The sequence below is a fragment of the Schistocerca piceifrons genome, chromosome 1, assembly GCF_021461385.2.
Source record: "Schistocerca piceifrons isolate TAMUIC-IGC-003096 chromosome 1, iqSchPice1.1, whole genome shotgun sequence".
NCBI classification, from domain to species: domain Eukaryota; kingdom Metazoa; phylum Arthropoda; class Insecta; order Orthoptera; family Acrididae; genus Schistocerca; species Schistocerca piceifrons.
In genome coordinates, this window is record NC_060138.1 from 1,094,881,699 (window position 1) to 1,094,895,625 (window position 13,927).

The 13,927-nt window shown below is 43.8% G+C and overlaps 1 protein-coding gene across 5 annotated transcripts in view; it reads right to left on the reverse strand.

The window, feature by feature from the left end:
• LOC124775714 (sorbin and SH3 domain-containing protein 1) overlaps positions 1 to 10,675 on the reverse strand; it is a 1,093,224-nt gene extending 1,082,549 nt beyond the window's left edge. For all 5 annotated transcript variants that reach the window (XM_047250558.1, XM_047250581.1, XM_047250574.1 and 2 more), the window contains exon 1: positions 10,592 to 10,675. In XM_047250558.1, coding sequence (XP_047106514.1) covers positions 10,592 to 10,660 — 69 coding nt within the window. In that variant the 5' untranslated portion in view covers positions 10,661 to 10,675. The remainder of the gene's footprint in view (positions 1 to 10,591) is intronic.
• Between the last annotated feature and the right edge of the window lie 3,252 nt (positions 10,676 to 13,927).

A 13,927-nucleotide genomic window follows, 5' to 3' on the forward strand; every position in this document is an offset into this window, starting at 1 on the left:
AGGACATTTTGAACATTTCCTGTAACAAAGTGTTTGAAGTCGCGCTGGTACGTTCTGTTGCTGTGTGTTTCCATTCTATGATTAATTTGATTTGAAGAGAAGTAATAAAATGAGCTCTAACATGGAAAGTAAGCGTTTCCGTACACATATCCACATAACATATTTTCTTTCTTTGTGTGTGAGGAACGTTTCCTGAAAGTTTGGCCGTACCTTTTTGTAACACCCTGTATAAGACGGAGCGGAGAACGTCTTCGTCAGTCGTCGTTCGGCTCACCTGAAGATGGTTGGCATTTGTCCAGCCGAAATATCGTGGAATGTAGTTTACGACGACCGGCTGCAATCTCGAAATCTCTTTGAACAGTTGATTCGCCGGAAAAACTTTAAATTTTACATCGTCCAGAATTGAGATGAGCTGTCGAGGATGAATATCACGAAAGGGATTGATTTGCCATCAGGAGTTACGGATTTGAACGCAAATACAGGAAGTGCGCGACAAAGCTTACCGCGTCAGCGTTGATGAAATGGCCGTGGAGGCTGCTTGTGGGGCAAAAGGCATACCGTATTTACTCGAATCTAAGCCGCACTCGAATCTAAGCCGCACTCGAATCTAAGCCGCACCTGAAAAATGAGACTAGAAATCAAGGAAAAAATATTTTCCCGAATCTAAGCCGCACCTGAAATTTGAGACTCGAAATTCAAGGGGAGAGAAAAATTATAGGCCGCATCTCCAAATCGAAACAAAGTTGGTCCATTGTAATATGAGACACAATTTAGGTCGAATGAATGACGATACAGCTACAGTAGTTTGGTTCGAGTCGTAAGTTAGCAGTCAAGCTTTACCAGGTAGCCATTGCTATGCGTCAGGCGCTCCGTCCGTATTTAAACGGGTACCCTTCCTTTTCAACGTGCTTCGTTTGGTTTGAATTGATAGCTTATTTTTCTTTGATCTGATAAGCGCAGTTTTCTTTGTTAAAGGTGTTTACGTCACTCTGAGCTGAAAATGCGTTACTGTACTGTGTCATGCATTGTTTGTCGCATTCTCATAGTGCGTGTTTACAAGCCTGTCGCCGCTAGCGGCATGGCTTGCTTTTGTGCGCGCTACCGCCGCTTCTTCTTTTTTTTTTTTTTTAAAAAAAAAAAAGAGGAATCGTCTCATTAGCGAAACAATGGCAAGAAACTGCTATTTGTTGTTACTTACACTGTTGCTTTCTTTTATAATGAGCAACAAGAACCAAATAATAGACTGCGTATGATAGAAGTTGTTCTGAACGAGAGTTTAGCGAAAATTTCTCTCCGTTTGAAAATCTTTGCAGGCGCCTCTTTAGTACATTACATTCTACACAGAAATTAGAGTCATCTTAGATTTAAAAATCTAGTCAATTGCCGTGCTTCATTTCTGACTGTATCACTATTAAGCATAAGAATAATACGAATATAAACATGACATGATATTTATATTCTTCCGCGTTTGCTGTTGTCTCACTCTAGTTTCGTAGTTTATTAGGCAGACCGGATTTAAATGAGATAGCAGCAAACATGAAACAATACATGGCAAAATGTTTATATGCGTATTATTCTTATGGTGACGAGAATACTGCATGTGATTCACAATTTATAAAAGTTCCTATTATAGCAACCATCTCTTCTCACAGACAGGAAGAAATTCAGAACGTAGAGTTGGCCATATTGACAAACATCCCAAACAGTCTTGCCAGTCGGATTTTCGTAGTACATTGAAAATAGCTCGTCTTCCACCTTTTTTTTAAATTTATTTACTGACGCAGACGTTTTGGCGCCAGTATTTATCTTTGTGCCTACAAAGCATGCCTGTGTAGCGCTACATATATTCGACGGCGGAAGTAAGTTGTGGCGGCACCCACCAACTTTTTTTCAGAATTTCCGCTGACTTTGCACTCGATTCTAAGCCGCAGGTGGTTTTTTGGATTACAAAAACCGGAAAAAAAGTGCGGCTTAGATTCGAGTAAATACGGTAATCACTTAATAAAAAGGACCGAAGTAGCCACGAGATGTCTGTTGCGAAGCGTGCTAACTACAAATGACTATGCACAAAGCTGCTTCCAAGGTAATGGACGCAGAAATAGTGGCAACTACTAGTATATTACCAGTAACAATCTGACACCGCCCAAGAAGTGCAAAAGAACGAGGCTCGGAGAACATCTCTCCACCATTTTGTTGACTGGGACGCAGCTCAGCATAGTTCATGCTACGACTGAAAAAGGTTCCTTTGGCCAACTGTACCGGGGGTGACAGTGGAGACGGTACTTGCTGCTTCCGATCTGCTGGGAGGCTCGTCCTATTGGCGTTTAATTTGGATACTCTGTTATGGCGCCTCACCTTGGGCCAACACGCTTGAAAATCTGGACATAGTAGAAAACGGATACGAAATCCTACAAAACTGTGTTCTTTTCAAATTTATTCGTTGGCTGACGACAAATCTGATGTCGGAATTACGCATTTCAAAATGGCGGAACAAAAACGGCGGATCAAAGACTATAAATTTAACGGATTCGAATGAAATGTCGGGTGTAAGGTATTTTGAGGACGCTCATAAGGAATTAGGAGTCAGAATTGAAGTATTTATATGTTTAGTTCGATATTTTTCATTTTTCAATCGAAATCATAGTCACATTCAGAAGGGTTGTCATCGGGTTGTCCATTGGGAGATAGTTAGGAAAGCAGATCTTTTACCTGAGGTCGCATCTAGAAGCTCGAGGTCAGCACAGAGGTGAGTACATCTACAGATACCAGAAGCCAATGGACTACATCACGCATCGTTTACTCGTTTACTCATGGGAATATTTGCGGGTAATATCTTCCCTTTAACGCCGGGTATCCTTATGCCGACCCACACTATAATGTAAAATTAATACTATCTCACTAATATAGGCCATAAAGTGTTAAAATGAACATTAACACGAAAGCGGGTAAAATTCACCACAAATTTAATTGATCTGTCCAACCACGTTTACCGAGAACGAGAAATAGGTGGCATTTTCGTTGAGCCTGTTTTCTCGTCGTCTACAAATTCGATAAAATTAAAGAAAGTGTACCGCCGCTTCTTGGTTAATATACGCTTCCCATTCATCTCGTTCAAAGGAAAATATTTGCTTACGTGTGAGGGTTTGATACCGAAAAAGAAAACGTTCAAAGAGTTAATCACAGAATTATCCAAAGTATATAGTTTATTGATTAATTTCCAGTTTAGAACTAACCAGATCTACGAAGACATGAAAGTGAACGAAAGCATAGTGAGTCGTTGAGTGAGGCGTCTGTCTCCATTCCGCCAAGGTCACCAAACCTGTTCGATCTCCCGTGTGCCGGCCGGACGCACACAGCTGTAACTCCTGTCATGTTGGAACGAGCGGACACACTCAATCGAAGTGATCAGCAGATCACAATCAAATACCGCGCTGCACGACTGGACGTCTGCATTGGTAGTGATGATACACTCGTTCACCAGCTGGGGTTCTCAAAGGTGTGTGCCCTCTACGTTCTTCGCCGCCGAACAAAAGACCACAAAGAGCAAGGAAGGGCCATGTGTGACGAATTGCTTCCACGTTACGAGGCTGACCGTAACAATTATTTGAGAGCGTCAACACAGGCGATGAAACTTGGGTTCATCACTTCGAACTGGAAGCAAAATGGCAATCCATGGAGGGATGCCACTCACCTTTCTTCCGAAGGAAAAGGTCAAAGCTGCACCCTCAACCGGTAAAGTCATGGCAAGTGAATACCTAGGACTTAAAATTACGAACGACTTAAATTGGTAAGAATACATGGAAAGTGTTGTGGGGAAGGCGACCCAAGACTGCATTTTGTTGGCAGGACAATTAGAAGGCTCAACAAATCTATTACAGAGACATTACGTTTGTGCGCTCTCTTTTGGAGTACTGCTGCGCAGTGTGGTATCCTTACCAGATAGGATTAACCGTGTACACTGAGAAATTTAAACGAGGAGCAGCACGTTCTGTATTATCGAGAAATAGGGGAGAGAATGTCAAAGACATGATACACGATTTGGGGTGGACATAATTAAAACAAAGGGGTTTCTCACGAAATTTCAGTCACCAACTTCCTCCTCCGAATGCGAAAATATTTTTTTGACGCCGACCTACGTAGGAAGAAACGATCATCATAATAAAATATGGGAAAACAGAGCTCACTCGGAAAGATATAGGTGATCGTTTTTTCCGCGCGCTGTTCGAGACTAGAATAATAGAGAATTATTGTGAATGTAGTTCAATGAACCCTCTGCCAGGGGCTTAAGTGTGATTTTCAGAGTATCCATATAGATGTAGATGTAGACCATCTTCTAGGATTCTGAAGAGGTTATTCTGTTTGACGTCCTCCTCGTGGTGCAAAAATTAACTCTGAAATGTACTGTGCTACCGTTCGGAAACTAAAGAAACGCTTTCAGAGGTTCGTTGCCACAAAATGCTACGAACTTCTCCATGACGACGCATGGCCTCACACAAGTCTGCGCGCCCGAGAGGAACTCATAGATCTTGGTTGGACTGTTGTCCGCCCCGAAAACCGTGCTTGGGTAGCTCAGTGGTAGAGCACTAGCCCGCGAAAGACAAAGGTCTCGAGTTCGAGTCTCGGTCCGGCACACAGTTTTAATCTGCCAGGAAGTTTCAAATTGCGCCGGCACGGTAACTCAGCGTGTTCGCTCAGAAGATTAGCTGCCCTCTGCAATAAAAAAAAAAAACTGAGTTGATGGATCAACGACGAACTGAAACTGGTGTCTTACGACGTCCGCCACAAGCAGATGCAACGAAAGAAAATGAAGCAAATGACATTTTTTTTTAAAAAAAGAAGATAGCTGAGTGGTCAGCGTGACGGATTGCCGTCCTACGGGCCCGGGTTCGATTCGCAGCTGGGCCGGGGATTTTCTCCGCTCAGGGTCTGGGTGTTGTGTTCTCTTCATCATCATTTCATCCCCATCCGGCGTGCAGGTCGCCCAATGTGGCGTCGAATGTAATAAGACCTGCACCAAGGCGGCCGGACCTGCCCCGTAAGGGGCCTCCCGGCCAGTGACGCCAAACGCTCATTTCCATTGGACTGTTGCTTCTCATCCACCCTACAGCCGGGCTCTCACACGTTCCGACTTCCATCTGTTTGGCCCAATGAAGGATGCACTCCGCGGAAAGAGCAGTACATGTATGATGGGGAGGTTACTGATGCACCAAGACGTTGGCTCCAATGTGACCAGTAGACTGATACTATGCGGGCAAACAAGCCCTCCGAGTAAGGTGGCATAAGGCAGTCGCAGTGAACGGAGATTATGTTCAAAAATAACTTCTTGTAGCGAAAAGAGTGGGGAATAATATTATGGACTGGAACCTTGAATAAAACCAACCTGCTTTCAGGAAGAAATTGTGTTGCATTACTTAGTAAACGCCCCCGTAATGTGACCTGTGTGTAGATATCACGTTTCACGTACTTCCACGAAACTACTAAAAATTTGCCGACATCCATGGCACTTGGAATCGCAGCTCTACTTACGTCCAAATGGTGAACCAACACGCTGTGAAGGAGGTGGTCGTAATAAACGATGGTTATAGTTAAACTTTCGTTACTTGAGCCAGTGTAGACAGAAAATTACTTACCATATGGGTATCCAACTTTATAGGAATGATGTTCAGACTGTGCAATGCAGTATTTGGTTTGTTAGTAGTGTTGTCATGATTTGCTGTTAGGCGCCGGTACCACTATGACGGCGTTGGGTTGAAAACTAGGGATGAGAAAAACCGGCAAGTTAAAATCGATACCGGTATTTTAGTTCTGAATAACAGGTAGTTTTTGGTATCTGTTTGGTCTCGGTAATAACAGCCTTTCTAACCGGGTAAAAAATCTGACTTATCAATTTGCCTTAGCAACAGTGCTTAAATTTTTGGTTTTTAAACAAAACTTTTTTTAAATGAATAATGTTTAGCAAAATTTCCAATGCTTTGAAATATTGGATCATTACAGAAACTGGGAAAAGCAATCATCTTAATAACAATGCCTACAGTTTGTAACTAGCAACAAACATGTGACATAAGGATCTGTGCAGCATTACAGTCTCTAAAATGTTCCTGCTTCCGAGTGGCGTGTCCTTCCAGAGAGCATACGTGTACGTGCTGTGTGAAAGACTCGCCCCCATCCACAACAGCCTGGAACCGCACTAGAGACACAATTTCACACCTGTTCGCGGCACTTTTCGAACGGCGGAGAATATGATTTTCATCTGTCGTTACATAGTTCGTGCACTGGTCGAAGTTAGCACATGGAATCCAGCATTCTCAGCTAGGGCAACAGTACTCCTTCAGCAGTTTTTCGCGCAATTGCCCGTCGGTCTCTCCCGGGAACAATTCCCACATCACCTTTTAAAACGAACGGTACATCTAATTCCTTAATGATTGTTAGATAATGCACTAAGTACGAATTTGCATTATTTAAACTGTAGCCTCAGTCAACAGCCAAATTAAGTTAAATAGAACTTTCTATGTATTGATGAATAATACGCTGAATTTCGAAATGTTGCAACAAAAATGAAAGATGCTTTACATAATCGAGCTACCACTAACTGTAATATCGAACCAATGTCAATTAGGGATACACAATAGGCTTTGTACTGTGTCAGTTTCAGCGCGCCTATTTTGTGCAAGTTTAGCAAAAAAATGGTTCAAATGGCTCTGAGCACTATGGGACTTAACATCTGTGGTCATCAGTACCCTAGAACTTAGAACTACTTAAACCTAACTAACCTAAGGACATCACACACATCCATGCCGAGGCAGGATTCGAACCTGCGACCGTAGCAGTCGCGCGGTTCCGGACTGAGCGCCTAGAACCGCTAGACCACAGCGGCCGGCGCAAGTTTAGCATCTGCACCTGCTAACCAGGGCACAGTATTTGTGCGTAGTAATTTTGGGTTCATGCACTATTCCTTGCAGCTCGCTAACATCAATGGAGAGAAATTTTTGCTACGAGATGACTGAAAAAGATTCACTTCATAGCTAGTTTCTGATCTGACTTTTGATCGGACTTCATAGCCGACGTCTGGAATGTCTGTATGTTACGATTACGACAGTATGTCAATTGGCATTTGTCGCAAGCTAATGATTAAGATTAAAGCCACCAAACACAGAAAAAAGTTGTCTGTATGTGTTTCTTTTTCTATTTTCTATTTGTCTTTCACCTAATAACTACTATACTATACATTTATATGATTAATATTCGAAAAATTGGATATAAAAATACAGTTTTTATGTTCAAGGGCATATTTTGCCCTTGGTAGGTTCTACCTGTGACATTAATTCAAACTGTGTCTAAATTTCATTTGGTAACCTTGGCAGGCAGTAACTGCAGTAGTTAATTCAGAAAAATGCGGTTTCATAAGTAAACTAATGCCTTCTTCTTCTTTATTACCTTTACGTACTATCTCAATTTGTTTATTCACATTCAGGATCCTCCGGATGTGAAGATCGTCGCCATCTGTGCAAAAGTGATTCAGAATCAACCACTTTGTGTGCAGGAGGTAAATGTCATGTGTAAATGACAGTATTCTCTCCAATTGAAGAGTGCTGGCCGGAGTGGCCTGCGGTTCTAGGCGCTACAGTCTGGAGCCGAGCGACCGCTACGGTCGCAGGTTAGAATCCTGGCATGGATGTATGTGATGTCCTTTGGTTAGTTCGGTTTAAGTAGTTCTAAGTTCTAGGCGACTGATGACTTCAGAAGTTAAGTCGCATAGTGCTCAGAGCCATTTGAACCAATTGAAGAGTGTTCCCCGAAGGTCTTCAATACACAGTAACCTATATTTGTGAATTTGTTTTTATTTCTGATTTTGAAACTTTTAGTCAAGGAGAAAAACGTATTATTCAGTTATTAGATCAAAGAGTGATCCAAAATTTTGGGCAGCCTGTATTTTCAAGTACGGACGTTATGTGTCTAGTCATGCAATGAAAGCTTTGACAGCTGGTACTAACATCACTTAAAACTTCCGCACTAACGGGCTGTAGTAGACGTCTAAAACTTTCCCATACAATTTCCTCCCCGACCGCACGAAGCATCTCCAGTGGTAAAGAGGTGAATTGGCGTTACGTGTCTAGGCTCTAAGCACTATGGGACTTAACATCTGAGGTCATCAGTCACCTAGACTTAGAACTAAGTAAACCTAACAAACATAACAACTCACACATCCACGTCCGAGGCAGGATTCGAACATGCGACCGCAGCAGCCGCGTGTTTCCGGACTGAAGCGCCTAGAACCGCTAGGCCACCGCAGCCGGCATTACGTGTCTAGTTTATAGAAACTTTCCTTGTCCAAGTTTTGATCACTGTTGCTTCTTATACCTTTTACCTGAGAAAAACAGTATATTAACTTGCATATTTTTGGACACCCTACATGTTATAAACGTTATGTTTCTACCTGTAATGCACTTTTAAACTAATCTCACGTTGGAAATAAATACGTCACAAAATTTATAGCCTCTCGTAACACGGAAAAATTTTGATCTTGCGTAGTGCTCCACGTAGCCTAAAATAACTTGGTGCTCCTATGGTTAATAATCGTAGAGCACAAGTAATTCCTCGTGTATGCATACCTGATTGCATAAAATCCTTATACTTCATTTCGAGATAGATCATATTTAACTGTACACTGATTTGTATATATTTCGAAGGCATAATGGTCGATTTTGTATTGAGTTACACATTCCACATTATCAATTAATTTTCAGAATAATTTGCAATTATTAGTTTCTGTTATACAATCGAACCAGCAGTTTGGAGACGAAGTATCATTTTCACAGATTAACTTTATTAGCTGTATCAGTAGAAAGCAGTATTGATATTAAAATATTACCACCAGGTAGTTCAAATAGTAATCATCGTAATGGATATCCTGTTTAATAAATACGTGATCCATTATAGCGTCAACTGTCATTGGCCAACATTTGTTGTATGACCGCGATTAACATCCAAATAATAATGCCTAATTCGCCTTCTGAACGAGTTAAACGGCTCTATATTAATTTAGAAAGATGGGAATATAACCGTTCAGGGTGAAATGTGTAAGTTCTAATATACTTTTCCCCGTGAGATTGTCAATACTGACAAGAAACCGTTGACTTAAACAAAAGGATTAGGTAGATATGATTCCTTGAAACATTAGCCTCATGATGACATGATGTTATATTAACGTTCAGTGCTTTAACATTTTGAATGTTTTGAGTTTAAACAAGCTCGGTAATAATGAATTAAGGATGGCTCCACTTTTCTGCAAGTACATAAATTAGAGCTTTGCTTTAACACCCAAAAACGTTTCACCACAGTTGTGGCATCCTCAGTGGGTTGCTCTTTTATTTTCCTGAAATACGTACATACTGGTTATGTTGATGGTAGAAAACACGTTATACTGGATTTTATAGGTATTTAAATTATAAAAGCAACCTACTTTTTGTTTTACACTGTGTGAGTCTCGTGGCTGCCAGCCGAAATAACCACAGGTCTAAATTAGTAGACCATGTCACCTGCAAACATGAGAAATTTTACGATATCGTCTCCATTGAATTTTTGTTTGTAATTCAGTTTAAAAGATATGTTCAGGTACATATCCTATCATCTCTCATGTTTGCAGATGGCATGTGGTACTAATTTAGACCTGCAGCTGATTTCGGTTGTCAGCCACAGCACACACGCAATGTAAATTAAAAGATAAGGTGTTCATATGATTTAAATAACAACAAAATACGATGTAACATATTTCCTTATTGCATTGGTCTGCCATCGTTAGCCTCTCGCAACTCCGTCCGTGACACGCTACAAGTTTTACGGTTTACAAGTCTACATGCACGAGAGGCTAAAGATGGCAGACCAATGCAGTAAGGAAATAAGGCGCCCAATAGCATAGCGTTACCGTCAAGCACACGGCTGTAACCACGCCACAACACCTAGGCACGTCAGTCCAGAACAGCTCCCGAGCCGGCGCAGTGCGACAGCATACTTGGTAGCTATGGGACGGCCATCGACTTGTGTCAACAACTTCAATGTAAGACGAGGACCCACAGTCCAATATACTTTTAATTCTGTTTTACTCTATGGACTTCCCAACTATTTGTGATGGTATTTTGTCTTTTTAGTCCGTTTAATTTCATGACATAGACTTTACAACCTGATGAGAGCATTGTCTCTTGAAACGCGTTGTTAAAATACATGTATAAGAATCGCGGTTGAATGCTAACAGTGATAACCAGTATAACGAACCTCGACTCCATAATGGATTATATTAAATATAACAGCAGATAGGTGTAAAAATTTGGAATTAACATTGGTGTCATGCATTGCTGCGTTTTAAAGTTGGCAGTCCTGCAGCAGAGATATCTCACAAAGCGACCAGTTTTGGGACCGAGGTGTGAGCAAATACGACCACTCCTGACAGCTGATAGGCGAGAGTCAGTACAGGAATAAAATCCCACAGGCGCTGCAGTAGCCCCACACGCCACGAGTAGTCGATTGATTCAAGAAGGTCGATTGCGTAAAAGGGGCTTAAGCGCGACAGAACTCTAGCGGACGGCCGAAGCGTTACCTGCGACTCCACGGCGGCCGCAGCGGCAGCGTTGTCATCATCGATGTGGTCTTCGACGCCTTCCCGCATGGCGCCCGCGTGGCAGTGCAAGCGACTCGTCCCACTGACCGACAGGCCAGCAGACGAGCAAGGTCGCGGCTGCTATCGCTGCGAGAGCAGCTTATCGCCACAGCTGATCGATACTCGCAGGTGGGGGCAGGGCAGGCCGGCTGGTCTGCGCTGCCGAGTTGGGCGCCGTGACGTCACTCACAGCTGGCTATTCATTCAGCAGCAGTTACGACGCGGCGCGCGCACTATGGTTCGCTGGGGCAACCAGTGGCACAGGGAAATAGCTAGGCGTCGTCGTTCAGCCAGTCACGCGGGGCCTTCCACAGGGCTTTCTGCAATGCAGATCTGCCGCGGGCAGCAGCAAAACTGACTGGCACGTAAATGGCTACAATCACGTTGATGTCACCGGGAAATCCCGGAACACTGCGTTCGTAAACAAATCAGTATCCGACGAGCTGAGCAGTTCAAGAAGCGGACATTATGTGCACAAATTTGATGGTAGAACACTCCACATACAACAGGCCTCGTTATATCAACGGCACTACTCTGCTCAGTGCAAATATGAAAACATTTCCTAGCAGACGCGAACACAAGCGTGTCTAATGTCTGTGCACCACAACGTCCGTGTAACGCAAATCCTCTGTTCCCTCGAATGGAAGCTCAAAGTGTGTACATTTTTTTTTCTTTTTTCAAACACTGCCACTCACAGTGCACATTTCACAGACTGTAACAGAACAAAAGTCAGTAATGCAGCTCATTTATAGGTCACACATAAGAACACACAGATGCGGAGGTAATGAGACAGTGGAGCTCGACCTCTTCCCTTCCTTTCCAAGGCAATTTCAAACGTTGTTAGCAGGTGAAAGGTCAATGAGCAGCTTAATTCCTTCAGGAGAACACATCAACATACACTCGATGGGGAAAGAACTCCATAAACAATACACATACTGTACGTTACAAATCCTTCGCAGGAACAACAGCAACAAGTCCTTTCACTATGTTGAGCAGAACGTCGAGTTCTCTTTCAGTCCCACAAGGTGCATTCCGGGAACTTCACTACGACAGATGATGTGTCGTTCAGTCCAGGACAACCTGAACAGTGACATAGTATCCAAAAATAATATCCACTATTCACTCGTCCGTTAAACGTTGAGTAGGATATCTCCGAGATATTTGTGAAGAGCAAGAGATGAAACGAAACGTAAAGTTCAAGTTGGAGTAGCTGAACTATCCACACGCAAGGTTTGTTTTAGTCGCATATTTTTCACACGATGGATTAGGTAGAGTTGCAGTGAGTATGCTTTGCTCCGAGGCACTTTGGAAACACGAAGGAAGCACTGTTAGAGGATGTGCTGACCGCCGCACCAGCTAACGAGTTTCTACTGGCGCCAGGATGACTCCGCGCATGCGCAGAAGAGGCCTTCCCGGAGTACGGCGTGAGCGTGCCGTGGCTTATGCCCTCCCAGCGAGCACTGAGTGTGATGTGGGCCTCTGGGCGGCGCCTTTGAAGGTGGGGGCGTGCGTGAGAGCAGAGTCGATTAGCGGCGGCAGGGTCGACCCTAGCTAGCGTCGACGGGACTGCCTGCGCCGTGGCTCGGTGCTAGGATGGCGGGGGGGGGGGGGGGGGGGAGTAGGGAGGTGGGAGAGGCAGTTAGAGCTCATCTCGTGGCGCGGGCCCGGGGGATTGCGTGGGAGAGACGCCAGAGCAATGCTATGCCACGTTATGCGTGAGTGCGGTTAGCCGCAGGAGCGCGCGAGACATGTTTTGATCGACATGCGCGTCTCGGACGGCTGTGCACACGCAACTGTCAAAATACACTACTGGCCATTAAAATTGCTACACCACGAACATGACGTGCTACAGACGCGAAATGCAACCGACAGGGAGGAGATGCTGTGATATGCAAATGATTAGCTTTTCGCAGCATTCACACAAGGTTGGCGCCGGTGGCGACACCTACAACGTGCTGACATGAGCAAAGTTTCCAACCGATTTCTCGTACACAAACAGCAGTTGACCGGCGGTGCCTGGTGAAACGTTGTTGTGATGCCTCGTGTAAGGAGGAGAAATGCGTACCATCACGTTTCCGACTTTGATAAAGGTCGGAGTGTAGCCTAACGCGATTGCGGTTTATCGTATCGCGACATTGCTGCTCGCTGTGGTCGAGATCCAACGACTGTTAGCAGAATTTGGAATCGGTGGGTTCAGAAGGGTAATACGGAACGCCGTGCTGGATCCCAACGGCCTCGTATCATTAGCAGTCGAGATGACAGGCATCTTATGTTGCAGGTCCTGTACGGGCCTTTCTGGATACAGAAAATGTTCGACTGCTGCCAGCACATTCTCCAGATCTCTCACCAATTGAAAACGTCTGGTCAATGGTGGCCGAGCAACTGGCTCGTCGCAATATGTCAGTCACCACTCTGGATGAATTGTGGTATCGTGTTGAAGCTGCATGGGCAGCTGTACCTGTACACGTCATTCAAGCTCTGTTTCACTCAATGCCCAGGCGTATGAAGGCCGCTATTACGGCCATACGTGGTTGTTCTGGGTACTGATCTCTGAGGATCTATGCACCAAAATTGCGTGAAAATGTAATCACATGTCAGTTCTAGTATAATATATTTGTCCAATGAATACCCGTTTATCATCTGCTCTTCTCGTTGGTGTAGCAATTTTAATGGCCAGTAGTGTACTTCGGATAGCTGAGCGTAAGTAACCGAGGGATGCAGGCAGCGCGCAGAAAGCAGTCACTGCTGTATCGCTGCCAAGATAAGTCACTTCCTCTTCAACAAACATGTTGTTTTCCTTGTACTCATCTCTCCTAACCTACGCTCTTTAAAGTGCACAGCGAAGTGAACGCTAAAGCGAATGGAAATCAGCCGCGTGTGGTAGAAGACGCGCCACGAAGTGCACGTTAGTAACCCCACGCGCAGAGCTACGTGGCATCGAGTGCTAGAAATAAATCAGAAATTGCTACTTTCATTGCCTTATGTGCAGTGACCATGAACAAGAACATGTCTCAAATAAACGGTAGGACTCGCACACCGAGGTTTCCGTACAAACTTAAATTATGTATGTAGATACTTCATCCATCCCGGGAATACGGAATTTCGACGATTATTGCGTTTATCGATATCAACACTGGTAAGATATCAAAATACGTGACATAAAATACGGCCGTATCTTTTGACTGAATCGACGTAGAAGCTTATATTTTTAACACCTCGAAGGGACCGTACACTTTAGTGTGTGACATACATTTCAACTTGATACGTTGACGCGTT